General features: G+C 37.8%; 2 protein-coding genes and 1 long non-coding RNA gene across 3 annotated transcripts; all 3 read right to left on the bottom strand.

Annotated features, from left to right (window-relative positions):
• Positions 1-120: 120 nt before the first annotated feature.
• Positions 121-5,750, bottom strand: LOC100875756 (uncharacterized). The gene is made up of 2 exons (XM_003705335.3): positions 5,373-5,750; positions 121-1,186 (listed from the first exon to the last, which is right to left on the bottom strand). Exons 1-2 carry the CDS (start codon positions 5,511-5,513, stop codon positions 983-985), a joined length of 345 nt encoding a protein of 114 aa, XP_003705383.1. The 5' UTR covers positions 5,514-5,750; the 3' UTR covers positions 121-982.
• A 5,933-nt stretch (positions 5,751-11,683) lies between these two features.
• LOC100878678 (uncharacterized) lies at positions 11,684-16,547 on the bottom strand. Its single transcript, XM_012290085.2, has one exon. It carries the CDS (start codon positions 15,972-15,974, stop codon positions 14,262-14,264), a length of 1,713 nt encoding a protein of 570 aa, XP_012145475.1. The 5' UTR covers positions 15,975-16,547; the 3' UTR covers positions 11,684-14,261.
• A 277-nt stretch (positions 16,548-16,824) lies between these two features.
• Positions 16,825-17,296, bottom strand: LOC105663089 (uncharacterized). Its single transcript, XR_001096582.2, has 2 exons — positions 17,152-17,296; positions 16,825-16,930 (listed from the first exon to the last, which is right to left on the bottom strand). It is a non-coding gene; the product is annotated as an uncharacterized LOC105663089 (long non-coding RNA).
• Positions 17,297-17,530: the final 234 nt, after the last annotated feature.

The raw sequence follows: 17,530 nt of genomic DNA, 5'->3' as shown, positions 1-17,530 counted from the left end.
CTATCCACGGCATAATGGTTTCCTGATCTCTCGGTACTTTTACAGGAAACTTTTATCCAGTTCAATCATTCCAGTCACGGCATACTACTTCAATCCTAGAATGAATTGTGACACAATTCGTCGATTTACTATCAACGTGACAGTTTAATGACTTTATTTCGGAATAGTATATTTGGATTACAGTCGGACATATCAGCATACAGTATTTGGAACATTGATGCGATATTTTATTAACTGCGAAGTCTTTATTTGCTTAACTTTATAATCGTACACAAATATTTTTCTGTACAAAGACTCCATAATTTTATTCGTAAGGGTACATTTTTAAAATCGATTTTACACGCCATCTGGTACAGAAAAGTATAACACTCGTAACACTCATATTTTTATTACGATCATTGGTACTCGTGTAGTCATAACATGTTACCGCAATAGCAACTAGTAAGTACATATCTGAAGAGATGACGCATGGTTAATAAACAGTTGCAGATGTAACAGGAAAATAAGTGGTAATTTATTTTTGTTCTTTTATGTAATCGCTGGAAGCGATTAGTAGAATAATGGAAAGAAAATTGGGATTGACCCGGCTATTGTTAATTCGAGGAAAAGCTCGCAAAACTTCCTGCTTTCTCGAGAAATTCCCAGTCACCGTGAATTTCAAATTATGCATATTAATTTAAGCGGGAGAAACGTTATCAGAGGGGACTTTGTACCATCAATTTTACCTTGACTTACAATACATCATTGACCGGGTGATCTGAACCGCGAATAACATGCAATAAATTTAATTGCCGCTTCCAAATGATTTCGAGAGTGCAATTTTTTAACGCGTTCGTATTATCAAAGTTCACTATCGCCGGAGATAAGGACACGGGAAAATAATCGTTTTAAAAGAAATGGTTTTATCGAAGCTTAATCTACGGATACAAACATGATCATAAATAACGATAGTTATTATCTATTCGCATAAAATTTGTACAATTCATGTCTCCAAGTGTGGTTTCCCGTAAACGTAGACTCGATAGTGAAGTCCCCTAGAATACTTCGACCTGAACTTAATCTTGATGAAATTGTATCCTATACCGCCGGAAGTAACCCACATGGCTCCGTTGTTCTCGTCAGATAACGAATCGACTCCTATGCACGTGATCGTTGCACTCGTGGGCCCGTACTCTGCCTCGACTTCCTGTAACCAATCAAATATGTAATCATTATTAATCTGTGCTGGACCACTTATTCTCTGCTGTAGATTTCGAGCTTAAAATAGCGATACTTAACAGTGATAGTATTACTGTTAATAACTGATTTATTACCATGTAGTAATAGTTAATATTGTTAATAGTGATAACAGTGGTAACATCTAGTACATTCAAATGCAATATAGGCTTCCATCGTATAATAGTTACTATGTCAAGATTCTCTAGATCTTCCAGTTCCACAAATTCTTCACTCTTCTAGCTTCTTCATATTCTTCAAATTGCCGAAAGTTCCTGAATTCCCTAGGTTCCCCAAATTCTCTAAATCCCTAGATTTGTCGATTTTTCTAAGCTCTAAATCCTTGAAATCTCCAAATTCTAGGAATTCGTGAAATTGTCGAAGTTCCCCAAAGTGTAAAAATTCTCTAGATTTTCAAAATTTCCCAAATTCAGAAATTCCCTAGAATTGTCATAATTACAAAAATTGTCGAAATCCCCTAGGGGGTTACACCCCCAAATTCCATAGATTTTGCGAATTCCCTAGATTTCAAAAATTCTCCAGATTTCCCAAATTCCCTAGATTTTCAAAATTTCCTAAATTTCCCGAATTCCTTAGATTTTCAAAATTCCCTAGATTTTCTGAATTCCCTAGATTTGCAAAATCCCCTAAATTCAAAAATTCCCTAGAATCTCCCAATTCCCTAGATTTTCAAAATTTCCCGAATTCGTTAGATTTTCAAAATTCCCTATATTTCCAAAATTCCCTAAATTCAAAAATTCCCTAGATTTATCGAAATCTCACAAATTCTCCAAATTCGTAAAATTTTCTAGGCTTCACAAATTTTCCAGTCCCCATAAATTCATCGAATTCCCTATATTGTAAAGATTCCCTAGAATTCTGATATTCTCAAAAACATGACAACTCTTACGAACTTTCCATGACAGTATTAGAACCCTTATTAAACGTGTTGCAATTTCTGTCAGAAAAATACTGTTAGACCGGCATTTAGGTTTAAATCCACTAACGTATAAAATTCCGCAACCTTTTCATTTGGAACGAGCATGGCAGCAATTCGAAACTTTGCGATCACTAAATTGCCCGAACATTAGCAACAGATAGCGTTGAATGCCTATCATTATTCACACTTTTCGCGTTCGCTCGAATCGCTTCGACTTCGAACTCGTCCCGTACGACGATAACAGGATCGCGAAATAACAAAACGCTACGGAAGAAGAACCGGATCTGAGACAACGATAACATTGAAATATAAATGCTAAATATAATGCAATTTGACACAATTTCTTCGAGGCGACTGAACTTAGGAGCCGTAGATAACAGTGGGCCCGAATGAATCGAGTAAACCGTGAGTTACGAAAGTTACGTCGATCGATTGGTCTGTTTTTCTACCGTACGGTTATCTCGTTATCATAGAGACGAAAGAATCGGTAGTTCAAAGCGACACGAAGAAGTAGAAAAATCTTTGCCGAAGAGAAACACGTGATAATGCTCGAGATGTCTTGTTTGTTTTACACACCGATTAAATGTTGATGTTTAATAAACATCGGAATGAAAGAATGCTCGATTATTGACTCGGTTCTTATAAAAATAACCTCGTTGATGAAAGTAAAAAATATGGAACGATTTCGGTGAATTTTAAATACTATTTCCAACGGATGCAAAAAACCGCAATCTTGTGAGCTGTTCTCGTTCGAGGACATTAAATTCGTGATTACTTTCATTGCACTGATTTCTCCTTTCCACTTTAAAGTTCGTGATAACCACGAGTATATTATCCATGCTGGAAATTTTCTTTCAGGGCTGTCGGGAGAAGATATTACACCCGTGCTTAATTAGTCGTTTAATTAACACCTCTGTATCACTGAACTTGTGTTTCTTATTTTTCTGATTTCATGTTGTAGCAATAGCTAGCTATGACGCAACCGTCCAGAAAATTATAAGAGTTTGATTTCAGAATTGTTTTTGATGTAACTGTTTATAAAAAGATGCATATTTCATCTATTTCGTTTACCTTGAAATATGCTGACAGGGCTAACATTGTGAATATCTTTGCTTATATATGAAATCATATCTCGACCTTATGTTTTAAGATATACGCAGGAAACTTTTAAATTTACATAATGAACGCACAACAATTTATGAATAGAGGGTGTTTCACAATTAGCGTAGGTTTCTGAGGGTAGCTGACGTGATTTTGAATAAGATTTCCCTTTGCGAAAATGGGATTTGAAGCTTCGATTTTGAATTATTAAGGAAAAACATGGACCAATCAGAGCGTGAGGGTTAGTACGCGTTGAATTACTACGCATTGGTTAACTACGCGTTGGTTAACCACGCGTTGGATTACTACGCGTTGGATTACTACGCGTTGGTTAACTACGCGTTGGTTAACTACGCGTTACATTACTACGCGTTGGATTACTACGCATTAGTTAACCACGCGTTGGATTACTACGCATTGGTTAACTACGTGTTACATTACTACGCGTTGGATTACTACGCGTTGGTTAACTGCGCGTTACATTACTACGCGCTGGATTACTACGCGTTGGTTAACTACGCGTTACATTACTACGCGTTGGATTACTACGCATTAGTTAACTACGCGTTGGATTACTACGCATTGGTTAACTGCGCGTTATATTACTACGCGTTGGATTACTACGCATTGGTTAACTACGCGTTACATTACTACGCGCTGGATTACTACGCGTTACATTACTACGCGCTGGATTACTACGCGTTGGTTAACTACGCGTTACATTACTACGCGTTGGATTACTACGCATTAGTTAACTACGCGTTGGATTACTACGCATTGGTTAACTGCGCGTTATATTACTACGCGTTGGATTACTACGCATTGGTTAACTACGCGTTACATTACTACGCGTTGGATTACTACGCGTTGGTTAACTATGCGTTGAATTACTACGCGTTGGTTAACTACGCGTTGGATTACTACGCATTGGTTAACTACGCATTACATTACTACGCGTTGGCTAACTACGCGTTACATTACTACACGTTGGTTTACTACGCGCTAGATTCCTACGCTTAGAATTACCACGAGTTAGATTCCTACGCTTAGAATTACCACGCGTTGCATTACTACGCGTTGGACTACTACATATTGAATATCCAAACTCCCGGATTACTACGCGTTGCATATCCACACGATGGATTACTACGCGTTGGATTACCGCGCGTTGGATAACTACGCGTTATTCGAAGCTGTCGCTCTCACATCTGCGCATGTGTAATCCTCACGCTCTAATTGGTCCGATGTTTTTCCTTAATAATTCAAAAACGAAGCTTCAAACCCCATTTTTGCAAGGGGAAATCTTATTCAGAATCGCGTCAACTACCCCCCCATTTCAGGGACCTACACTAAATGTGAGATACCTTGTATCCTTGTTTTAATATATTCAAGTACATGTATTTCAACGTGTCTCATCTGTACAGCGAACATTTGAAGTTACACGAACTGAAAAGCGAATGTGTATGTCGTTGACCTGGTGTTTGAAGTCTGAAATAACTTCGTGATACATTATCTAAAAGTACGATACCATCTTATTCAAAATTCAATGTAGATCGACATTATAATGAAATAGTTGACAAAAGAGAAGCATTATTAATTATAATATTATTGTACATATTAATCATAAATTATGCTCTATATTTAAAAATATCTTTCTAATAATAGTAGAATTACAAATAAAATTGTTTCTTTCACGCACCTCAGTCTTATCAGAGGTGGTTTCATACTTTTGACCAACAATGTACAAGGCATACACTGTATATCATTTCCCTTTATCGCGGTGACTAGATTAGAGGACGTTAACACGAATAGTACAGTCCATTAACAATACACTTATCCTAACTTCGAAGTACTGACAAAAATCGAGCAATAAAAACTTGAATAAAGATTTGAAGACTTACAGACTTAAATAAAATGTTAACACATTTCTAACGACAGCAAAATAACACTTTAATACTTTTTCCTCATTAATATTGAAAATATATAATATTAGAGTGTGTAATTAATTTTATCTTCCAATTCTTTTGATGTTCTCCTATATCTCTTGACCTACGAGTCTACTTACTAGCTAGATTATCAATTATTAAATAGAATGATACTGATATCTTGCACGCACTTGATATGCACCGATCCTGTACGATCTCCTCACGTCGTACTCCCAGATAACTTGATCGTCCGTTCTTGTCTGACAATGTTCGTTCTTGTATGCAACGGCGAACAGAACATTCAACGCGACAAACAGCACGAGCAGATTCATCCTTCTTTTGAAGGTCTCTCGCGAAGGCCAGGTTTTTCAAGATCACCGAATAACAAGAGAGAAAGAAAACAACTCGATTGGACGTAAAAGAGCACAACACAGAAATCGTATCGTTGATTGGTCAAATTGGCGACAGGCAAATTGATCAAATGGAAAACACCGTTTATTATCGAACAGTCACGATGCTGCGTGTACAACTAACAACTGGACAGTATTAATAGCCGACCATCATCGATACACCGAAAGTTCCCCCGTTCTGCTATAATATTTACTCTCGTTGCACTCTGACGGACGTTTCTTCTTAGGCGTCTTCGAGATTAGATACAACGCCGCTATCTTCGCTCTGTTATTTCGACCAACCTTATATCGCACCGATTTCTCGCGATTCAACAAACTTTCGCGATATACAGGTGATAGGAACGGTGGCCATACTTTTTGCTTTCATCGTTGTTTACGTCCTTCGTTACAAATCGGTTTCTTTTGAAGTTAAATTTTTCTTCAAGTTGAATTTCTTATTCATAAGACTTTGGTACAGGGTAAAAAACTTGTGGTTAGATACGATGTGTTACGCGTTACTCACTTTTTGTTACGTTTGTGATCAGACACTATACGTATGTACATTTAGATTATTAATATTTTTATGGGTACAGTAAATACTGATGTTGGTAGTCAGACACACTACTATGATACAAAGTATCAACACATTAATTGATACAGTAGAAACAGACATATGTGATCAGACACGCTATTATAATACAAACTATCAACACATTAATTGATACAGTAGAAACTGACATATGTGATCAGACACAGTACTACAATACAAACTATCAACACATTGATTGCTACAGTAGAAACAGACATATGTGATCAGACGCACTATTACAGTACAAACTATCATCACATTAATTGCTACAGTAGAAACAGACATATGTGATCAGACACACCATTACAGTACAAACTATCAACACATTAAATGCTACAGTAGAAACTGACATATGTGATCAGACACACTACTACAATACAAACTATCAACACATTAATTGATACAGTAGAAACCGACATATGTGATCAGACACGCTATTATAATACAAACTATCAACACATTAATTGATACAGTAGAAACAGACATATGTGATCAGACACGCTACTATAATACAAACTATCAACACATTAAATGCTACAGTAGAAACAGACATATGTGATCAGACACACTATTACAGTACAAACTATCAACACATTAATTGCTACAGTAGAAACAGACATATGTGATCAGACACACCATTACAGTACAAACTATCAACACATTAAATGCTACAGTAGAAACTGACATATGTGATCAGACACACTACTATAATACAAACTATCAACACATTAAATGCTACAGTAGAAACAGACATATGTGATCAGACACAGTACTACAATACAAACTATCAACACATTGATTGCTACAGTAGAAACAGACATATGTGATCAGACGCACTATTACAGTACAAACTATCATCACATTAATTGCTACAGTAGAAACAGACATATGTGATCAGACACACCATTACAGTACAAACTATCAACACATTAAATGCTACAGTAGAAACTGACATATGTGATCAGACACACTACTACAATACAAACTATCAACACATTAATTGATACAGTAGAAACCGACATATGTGATCAGACACGCTATTATAATACAAACTATCAACACATTAATTGATACAGTAGAAACAGACATATGTGATCAGACACGCTACTATAATACAAACTATCAACACATTAAATGCTACAGTAGAAACAGACATATGTGATCAGACACACTATTACAGTACAAACTATCAACACATTAATTGCTACAGTAGAAACAGACATATGTGATCAGACACACCATTACAGTACAAACTATCAACACATTAAATGCTACAGTAGAAACTGACATATGTGATCAGACACACTACTATAATACAAACTATCAACACATTAAATGCTACAGTAGAAACAGACATATGTGATCAGACACAGTACTACAATACAAACTATCAACACATTGATTGCTACAGTAGAAACAGACATATGTGATCAGACGCACTATTACAGTACAAACTATCATCACATTAATTGCTACAGTAGAAACAGACATATGTGATCAGACACACCATTACAGTACAAACTATCAACACATTAAATGCTACAGTAGAAACTGACATATGTGATCAGACACACTACTATAATACAAACTATCAACACATTAAATGCTACAGTAGAAACAGACATATGTGATCAGACACAGTACTACAATACAAACTATCAACACATTGATTGCTACAGTAGAAACAGACATATGTGATCAGACGCACTATTACAGTACAAACTATCATCACATTAATTGCTACAGTAGAAACAGACATATGTGATCAGACACACCATTACAGTACAAACTATCAACACATTAAATGCTACAGTAGAAACTGACATATGTGATCAGACACACTACTATAATACAAACTATCAACACATTAAATGCTACAGTAGAAACAGACATATGTGATCAGACACAGTACTACAATACAAACTATCAACACATTGATTGCTACAGTAGAAACTGACATATGTGATCAGACACACTACTATAATACAAACTATCAACACATTAAATGCTACAGTAGAAACTGACATATGTAGTCAGACACACTACTACAATACAAACTATCAACACATTAATTGCCCCAGTAGAAATTGACATATATGGTCAGACATGTTATAATATGTTCTTATTAAAAACACAAGCACTTAATCTTGCACTATCATCTTTTAATCTATTGTACATCATCATGATTACATTAGAAGTACCCCAAAAGTACCTTTTGCTTATATTCTCTATAAAAGATTGATTTAATTGAATTTACATCACCGATCAGTTTTGGGTCGACGAAAGTGGAAGATGTAAACCCACGAGGCTACGGACCGCAAGTAGTATGAGACTTATAGTAATCAGACGGAGAGACTAACACTTACGGAATAAATTCTTGTCAGTACCCTTTATGTATCGTCAAAATTAAGTCTGTACTTATACGTGAAATATGTAAATGTCTGTTTTAAACGTTCTGTTCAAATCAGACTTATTCAAATACCGTTGAAAAAATGAAATGTATAATGCAAAATACTGTTTTGGAAGGTTCCGAAAGTTTCATGAATTTACACAATAATTTGACCACCTATTTGATCTCCAAGAAAAATGATTCCTTAGAAAGAATTAATCATTCTAATGATCATAGTGTAATGATCGTATGGATAAACGTTCTGGCTAACAAATTGGCAGTAAAGGTGTAAGCGATGGCAGCGAAGCAGACCATTGGTATTCGAGTCAGGTGAATCTGTTCTCACAGTATCGTACCTGGAACCACGTGGCACGAGTTGCCCAAGAAAATGACTTTCCATCTTGTTACCGGCTAACAAAGTGCTTTCAAGCTTTTACCTTTTTAACAATAACCACAATGAAATTATTTGAACCGCGGAAGAATTTTCGGTAAACCTTTAACGAACCTCTTTCTGCCTTTCCACCGCTCCGGTTATTTCGAGACGGTAATCTCTGTTTTATAAATCGAAGGTAGACCGATCGGTACCTCGTAAATAAAAATTAATCGAAATTCCGAGAAATCGTTTGCGATAGATTCGGAAGGCAACAGAATGTGTAATTGATAAATCAATAATGCTGTTGTAAAACGAGAAGCAACGAATCGTGATAATCTTGCGAGGTCCCCGATTCGATAACAAGGGTCGGCAAAACCGAGGACTTCAGAAAAATAACGCATTGCCGAGCGTGTGTGCCACTTTTTGTAGCAGCGTTTTTTCGAATCTCTTCGGTGACACTTTGATATTCGAGTTTCCGATATTTCCAGAGTGTTTACGCGTTTTTGGATAAATTGTATCGATGGTACGTACGTATTTCGGACTCCTTGTTAGTTCTTTTTCAAACGCGTGTGCTTATTCTTTTTCTCGACCTCAGATACATCACAGTTGACGCATTAAATCTGAACGATTAACGCTTTATTTGCTAGTATTAATATTATCATCGCTACTGTTATCTGTCGTTTTACATAAATTTTTATTCGGAATTCTCCTTCATATGTATTCACCTGGTGAGACACATAGACAGCGGAGAAATATCTGTGTGCGATTCTTGGCGAAAGAACAACGTCTATTACGTGTCTCCCACGGATGAAATCTAACAAAAAAAAAAGAAAATATATATATATAGTGACCTGCGTATTGATTTATTTCACCAGCCGTCGTCAAGGAACTGCATTTCAATATTATCGCATGATAAGATTGCGTTACACATTTGTTCCACGTCTTTGAATTTCCATTTTTTTTTGTTTCTGTTCATCATAAAATGTCATTATGTTTTACCTGTCAACGTATCATATCAATAAAAACTCGTCAAATAAGAGCCACTGAGAAGTATTACATAAAGTTGATAAGACTCTTTACATCTCAATTTACGAACACACGAGGTAACAAACTTTTTAATTTTCAAAGTATCATTTTCCAAATTTGGGACTTAACAAATTTTTAAGTTAAGGCGTATAGAAACTTTATCGTTGCTAAATTTACTAAATCGCAAAATTTCTCAAATTCCCTAGGTTCTCTTCATTGCCCATATTTCCCTAGATTCTTGGATCTCTAGCAAATACCGAAATTCCCTAGATTTCCATAACTTCCACCGCCTCTAGATTCTCTAAATTCTGTGGACTCAAAAAATTCCCTAGATTCTCTAAAACTTGCGGATCCGAAAAATTCCCTAGTTTACCGGATCCCAAAATTCCCTGTATTCTAAGATCCCAGAATTCCCTAAATCGCTAGATCCAAAAATTCCCTAAATCCCCAGATCCCAAAATTCTCTAGATCCCAGATCCCAAAATTCCCTAGATCCCAGATCCCAAAATTCCCTAGATCCTAGATCCCAAAATTCCCTAGATTCCCAGATGCCTAGATTCCCAGATGCCTAGATCCCGGATCCCAAAATTCCGAAGATCCCCAAATCCCAAAATTCCCTAGATCCCCCAATTCCAAAATTCCCTAGATCCCCAAATCCCAAAATTTCCTAGATCCCCAAATCCCAAAATTTCCTAGATCCTCAAATCCCAAAATTCCCTAGATCCCCAAATCCCAAAATTTCCTAGATCCCAAAATCCCAAAATTCCCTAAATCCCCAAATCCCAAAATTTCCTAGAGCCCCAAATCCCAAAATTCCCTAGATCCCCCAATTCCAAAATTCCCTAGATCCCCAAATCCCAAAATTTCCTAGATCCCCAAATCCCAAAATTCCCTAGATCCCCAAATCCCAAAATTTCCTAGATCCCCAAATCCCCAAATTCCCTAAATTCAAAAATTCCCTAGGTTCCCAGATTCAATTTTTACTAGATTTATTAAATTCCCTAGGCCCCATAATTTTCCAAATTCCTTAAAGTTTTAAATTACCAAATTACCAAAGTTCCTAAATTCCCAAATTATAAAAAATCTCATTATATGCAATATAACGAGAGCCCATTTTTATCCATCGCTAAGCTATTTCTCTCTTGATCATAAAATTGTAATTATGACAACGATGACTAAACGTCGATGGAAAAGGAGGAAAGCAATTAACAAGAAAGTTACGTGTACGTTTAGTTAGCGATTGACAACTACAGCGAAACAGAGAAAGGAACGAAAGAAGCACTAGAGAAAAAGAGAAAAGGAGATGCGCGATAATACCGACAGCATCTCTCGAACTGTCGACCCCAGCCACTCAAAGTCCGTGAAGCTGTGCTGCCCTCGGGTCATCCTCTCATCTATAACGAACATTATTTACACTTCCACTCGTACAATCGAGCCAACTGATTAAAATACACATCCTCCAGTCTATTTGAGAAATTGTTTGTTGCTAATGCTGCATCAGATATATTTTCCGCATTAATCGATGAGTCGTTTTACGATTCGATAAACAGGCTAACGAAGATCATCCTTTTATTTCTTATCTCTATCTGTCAACATCAACTCTTATAATGATGTCTGAGTACTCAAGTATTTTACTATCAAATAACACTGATGTGCACTCAGATAACTAGGATTTTTATCTAAAGAATATTAGATGCTTTAAAGATCTAGGAATTTAGGTAAATAAAAATAGACAATTCCACATTTCACACTTTTTATTTTTTATAATACATTCTTTATTCTCAGCTTTACATAATAAAAGATTGTGGTATGTTTTGCTTTCACCATCTGTATAACAATTTTCCGCAAAATTCGCAATTCTACAGGATCGAGTTATATCACTATGAGTTGTATTACCACGCGTTACATCGTCACGTGTTGCCACACGTTTTATGTATGCCAATCACGTGCGTGTCTGGATTGTTAGAATTGTACACTATTTCAAAGAAACTAATAAACTAATTTTCATAACCAGGCTGGGTTCTATTTACATTATCGGTTGTTGTTTTAAAAATATAAATATGTACTTTTCTTAATAAAATATTTATGCTAGGAACTTTATATGCCTAATAAAATTCGGCCATAACCTAACCATGAAAACGATTATACACAAGACGTATTATTACAAGGATCTTCTAAAGAAAATCTAACTTTAAAAAATTTAATCATTAAAATGTTTTTGAATTCTTTGAAAAGTAGTAATAGATGGAAGTCATCGGTAAGCAATACTATAAATATAATTTAATCAGATTATTAAAAGATGACAGATATTTCATTCCTACTTCTATTACGGCAAAAAACATGTTAACACGAGGTGGCTACACGCAATACATACACAAAAATAAAAAGCAACGATTATATAAAAAAACAGCGTTCTGAATAGCTTTTATTAATGATTTTCGTTATCATTAGAATATCCTCACGAGTATTTACACGAATGTTATCATCTGTCCAGCGTCTTATAAAAATATCAAATACTATAAATACAGAAATTCTGTAAACGCCTCATTACCGTACATGAATCGGTTGGAACGTTTCCATTAATGTATAAATCTGTCTGCACTCAAGCTTATCAATATTATACCGTTACAGTAATTATAGCTTACTTAACATTATTTACAACTTATTACGAAGCTTAACGAAGTGTATTGAATTAAATATAAAATATAAAATCGTTTCATTCTATACGTGCACACGTTTACGTGTGCTCGCTTATCTGTTATAACCGGGGTACAAAGTCGAATTGTCGACACGGGAAAAACAAAAAGAAAAATGGCACATCCGACGAGAAATAAATGCTATATCAGGCTCGATTAAACGTTACTATTTACACGCGACAAGACGCGATACAATTTTCACGCTCAGCATAGTTAGAAAATCTCAACTTTAAGCTTTTTTTCTCTCTTTCATACACATACACACACATACTCCACCATAGCAGTCTACGAAGATAGGAACATAAGTTAATCGCGACGCGCAAAAACGTCGCATCGTCGTCCAACAACGACAGCACGTGATTCAAACATGTCTTTTCTTTATTTTTCAACTTTTTTATTTGCTTTGCATTCGCTCCCAATCGTGAGTTCAGAAGTATTTATCATCGACAGACGCGAACTTGACCTCACATTTCCCCCACTCAAATTTTACAGTTTCTCGTTCCACTTTATTCTTTTTTAAACAACCGACATTGAATACTGGCTGTTCACGTGAAACGTTCGCAATCTCTCGAACTTGGCGTCCCAAACTATACATCGATATCGATTGTCGATTTGGCGCCAAAATAGATCTTTACCTATTCCTGCGCGTTGATAGTCGAAATAAATTATTGTCTATTCTCATTCGTCCTCACATGGATCGTATTCAAGGGTCGCGCGCATGCGCTTTACTAACATTGCAAACACTCTGCAACACTTTATATTTCGTATATTTCTATGCGCACGATGCGTGCAGCAATGTGTGCGAGAGAAAGAACGATATTAAATCTACTTTTCTACTAACAACCAAATGAATACATTAAATATAGGCTATTATAGTAGAGTCAATACTTCGGTCAACGAGAGGCCATCTCTTTGTCGTAACTCGACCAATTTCAGTAATCACCTTTTTACTTAGAGTTGTCTCTCTATTGTATATTTTTAGTTCGTCAATCATATACATGGTGTACAAAAATATGTGAATGAGAAGAAGAATTGAAGATATAGGAAGTACACAGAATAAAAGGTCATGGGGTATATGGTACCATGAACATGGCAAATTACCACGCATATTCGAACCAATCAGAGCTAAGATGCGCAGAATGCATGACAACTTGTCGTATGTTATGGTCTTTCGTTGAACGAAGAATATTTGTATTGCCGGTTAAGCGAGTTTTCTCTTAAAGAGATTTAGAACTTTTCAAATCGGTAAGTTCTCAAATTTTTTAAGTCCTACGTTTATAAATTTGATCCCGTGACAATATACGAAAATCTACTAACCGGTGCCCGCAAATGTTTACGCGCCATGTGCCGGTTTCTCGCAAAGTGGTTGTCCATCACCTTTTCCCACTATTCGTACTAATTGTCCACGTTGTATGCAAACGAAAAAGTGGAAAACGGATAATAGTGGGGTAACACGGGCGGTGGGGGACCTCTCGAGCTCAGTCGAGTTGTGCGAAGCGAGCTTATTCTTTCGTCAAATTGACGATACGATAATCTCTTACCATCGAAATCTTTCGTCGAAGATCTCCGTTCAAATAAAAATCGATTCGTTTCTAAACGTTACTTTTTAGTTCGTAGGTTACTGCACTACTCCTAACGGCGGATTATGTTGCACAGGTTGCGCCCTGATCATGCCAGCCAGCCGCCTGAACGGGAGCTGCAGGTGATAGTAAGCGCAGTAGGGCAAGGGGTCCCAGTAAGTGAACAGAGCTTCCCGTTTGTCGAGCACGGTGCCTATCATGTGGGGCGCAGTTTCCCCCGTTGGTCGTTTCAGTGCACAGGCAACCGCATCGGGCAATGAATGTCTGTCCGCATTGAAGAAAATGCCGGAGTTCTGTCTGGAGAAGTGCCTGCACGGTCTCCAAACCAATCGAGGGTGTATACCAGTGTGACAGATGTAAGGTAGACTAACTCCGACCCGACATCCGATAGGTACCAATTCTCCGTCTTCCGCTACTGCCAGCCGGAAACTCAGGTGTCCGTTGATCCTCGAGCCGAAGGACCGTCCAAAGAACTGATTCAACCACTGCATCACTTCCGGCCGTTCCTCTGGTATCAAGCCTCGCTCCTCGTCCACCATGCAGGTCACGTTCGCTACAATTTTCGACTCCTTGACCGTAGTACAGGTGATGTAATGCTTCCCATTAGGGTCTCGAACTACCACCCAGGGTTTATTCTCGCTGATCTCGTGTTGCTGGTTGCGGAACTCTCTCGCGGTCGGCGGCAAGATCACCTTACCCCTGTCGCTCATTCCAGCAGGTCCCGCGGGCAGCATCAGGTACCTGCCGGTGGTGAAGGCGTTCTGCTCGTACAACCTGGACACGTCCTGCATAGATCGCAGCACGGAGTGATGAGGCGTGGGTAAGGACAAGGCTCGACATCTTCGCAGCAGTTCCAGAGGATCGTCCAAGGCTGTCACTTCACTGGCACTGGGCACGAAACATTCACAACCCATGACCTCCAAGTAGGGTTTCGCCAGGGCGTCGTAATAGGCCGTGTTAGTGGCGCTCACCGGAATGTAGTAAACCGCCTTCTCTTTTTGGACGATGTCCTTCAGCGCTTTGATGTACTTGATGGCGTTGCCCGGCCCGGGTTTCGGGATCGTATAGAACTTGGAGCAAGCGGTGGAAAATTTAGCCAGCCCGAATAGTCCATCCAGTTCGCAGACCACCACCCTGGCCCCGGCTTTGTAGAAATTGCGGGCCAGGTGAACCGCCTGCACCGTGCTGCCTCCGCTGATCAGCACACAGCGTTTGTTTCGGGTCCTCTCCGAGGTCGGAGTATAGAGTACGGTCAGGAACCACTTGATAGCGGTGACAGGGAACTGGAAGAGTACCCACAGCATGTAGATCCAAATGGACACCCATAGCGCCGGAGCCCAGAACGCGTAGGTTATCCCGTTCACGATGCTTTGAAATATTCCGAGCACCACGCCGACGTAAGCGAGTAGTACCTTGAGCAGCAACGAACCGTTTCGATTGTGGTTTTGTCCTTGCGTCGGCTGAGCCTGCTGGTTCAATTGTAACCTTTGTTGCTGCTGTTGCTGCTGACGTCTCGGGGAGAAGATGACAGTTGGGGCGACCGAGTTATTCGACGAGTAAGACACGTTCGATGCGTTGGAGGAGTTGGATATGTTCGATATCGATCGTTTCAGGGTCGATATCGGTGACACGAAGGGCGGCGAAGTGGACAGGGGCGAACTGGGCATGGGCGGCGACACACTGTTGCTCCTGGAAATCGACGGGCTCGAGGACCAGAACCTCGAGACGTTCTCGCTGGTGCAGGCTGGCATTTTCGAATTTTCTTGGGTTCTTGTGCCTTTTAAACTGGTAGCTTGTAGAAAGAGTTAATCGCGATTAATCCGAGCCTAACTGGTGAACCGTTCTCTCAAACCACGGATTCATAGCTCGATCTTGAGACGAAAGTCTGAACGAGAAGACTCGAGGGAGGGCACACGTGCACCGCACTCGACGGACACTCGCTGATCTAGCAACTCGAAGGAAAGCTTTTGCTCGCGATTTGCCAACGAATTCGCCGGTATGCACACGCAGCTTTAACTGAGGCCAGTCCTCCGGTTTCTTGGTCTCTTATGCGTTCTGCATCTCGGACGCACTATGAACCGGGCTCTTATCTAATCGTGCAGCCTCAGACACCGTGGCTGAAAGAAAAAAGGAATCGGGTCCTCGCTGTGATCAACGTCTCGCCGTATTTTTTTCTTTTCTCTTCTTTTTTTTAGTCTGATAGAAAACTAGTCGATCAGTTAAGCAATTAGAATTAGATATAGATATAGATACATTAAATGTGTGTCATATGTGCATGTAGTAAAATGCAAACGTTTCGGAACGAATGCATTTTTTACGATTATTGTTCATTTCATCTGATTTATAATTAAAGTATATTTTTATTATTATTAGTATTTTGTGTTCAATACCTTGATGTTGATAGAATTTTTTCTGTAAATAAATATCGAGAAGAAATATCGTCTGAATTTTTAGGTTAATAATTAGGTTAATAATTTATAATTTCGATTAATTTTATCATTATTGTTTGCATACGATTTGACGAAGTATTAAAAAATTATAATATAATAGTATAAGTACAATATAATAATAAACGTCGAACTTTAATAACAATTCTTGGTAAGGCCATAGACGGAAATAGTTGCAATTCGTACATTTAGACGAAAACGCGCCATAGAGAGCGCTCCATGACAGATGTCCCTAAAGACGCTTGAAGATTCTACAAGTTCTAAAAAATACAGGAAGAGGATAGTAATGTAAAATAATAATATACACAACACGAGTTGCAATAAATTTCTAATTTGATTTTATTTTTTTTTTTTCAAAACATTTAGCACACAGTTTGTATGAAATTTTAAGACCAAAAATATTTTCTAAATAACAGTAAACACCAAATTAAGTAATGCCATTTCATTTCCATATAATTGAACAACAAATTTTCTCATATACCTTGGAATATAAAGCCTTTAAGTTGTCTAATTGAATCGTGCCAAATTGAATTACGTTCATCTGAAATGCGGCAAATTGAATCACGTCAAATTGAATCGTGTCGAATCGAACTGTGTCACAGTAAACGCAGCTTTGTGCACTTATCTCAAAACGCATTTAACTTTTGTCTTATCACGTGTTTTTATATTTCGTGGAACAGTTGTCATTATTAACATTTAATCAATTTTAAAAGTGCCGCGGTTTAGTGCTGAAAGCTACTACCACCAGTAGGTACTTTTGAAATACAGCAAAATAATGCGATATGTAAAAATGATTATGATAACGATGGTATCGATATTCAAGATTTGTTTTTAGTATTGATACAGAATATTTTAATTAA

The sequence above is a fragment of the Megachile rotundata genome, chromosome 1 (genome assembly GCF_050947335.1).
Source record: "Megachile rotundata isolate GNS110a chromosome 1, iyMegRotu1, whole genome shotgun sequence".
NCBI classification, from domain to species: domain Eukaryota; kingdom Metazoa; phylum Arthropoda; class Insecta; order Hymenoptera; family Megachilidae; genus Megachile; species Megachile rotundata.
The sequence above is the reverse complement of the archived record's forward strand: the minus strand, read 5'-3'. Positions and strand labels throughout refer to the sequence as shown.

Coding starts and splice junctions, on each gene's coding strand:
- LOC100875756 (XM_003705335.3), bottom strand. CDS start 5,513: ATGAATCTGCTCGTGCTGTTTGTCGCGTTGAATGTTCTGTTCGCCGTT. Junction 1,187..5,372: donor ACAGGATCGGTGCATATCAA/GTGCGTGCAAGA, acceptor GATTGGTTACAG/GAAGTCGAGGCAGAGTACGG.
- LOC100878678 (XM_012290085.2), bottom strand. CDS start 15,974: ATGCCAGCCTGCACCAGCGAGAACGTCTCGAGGTTCTGGTCCTCGAGC.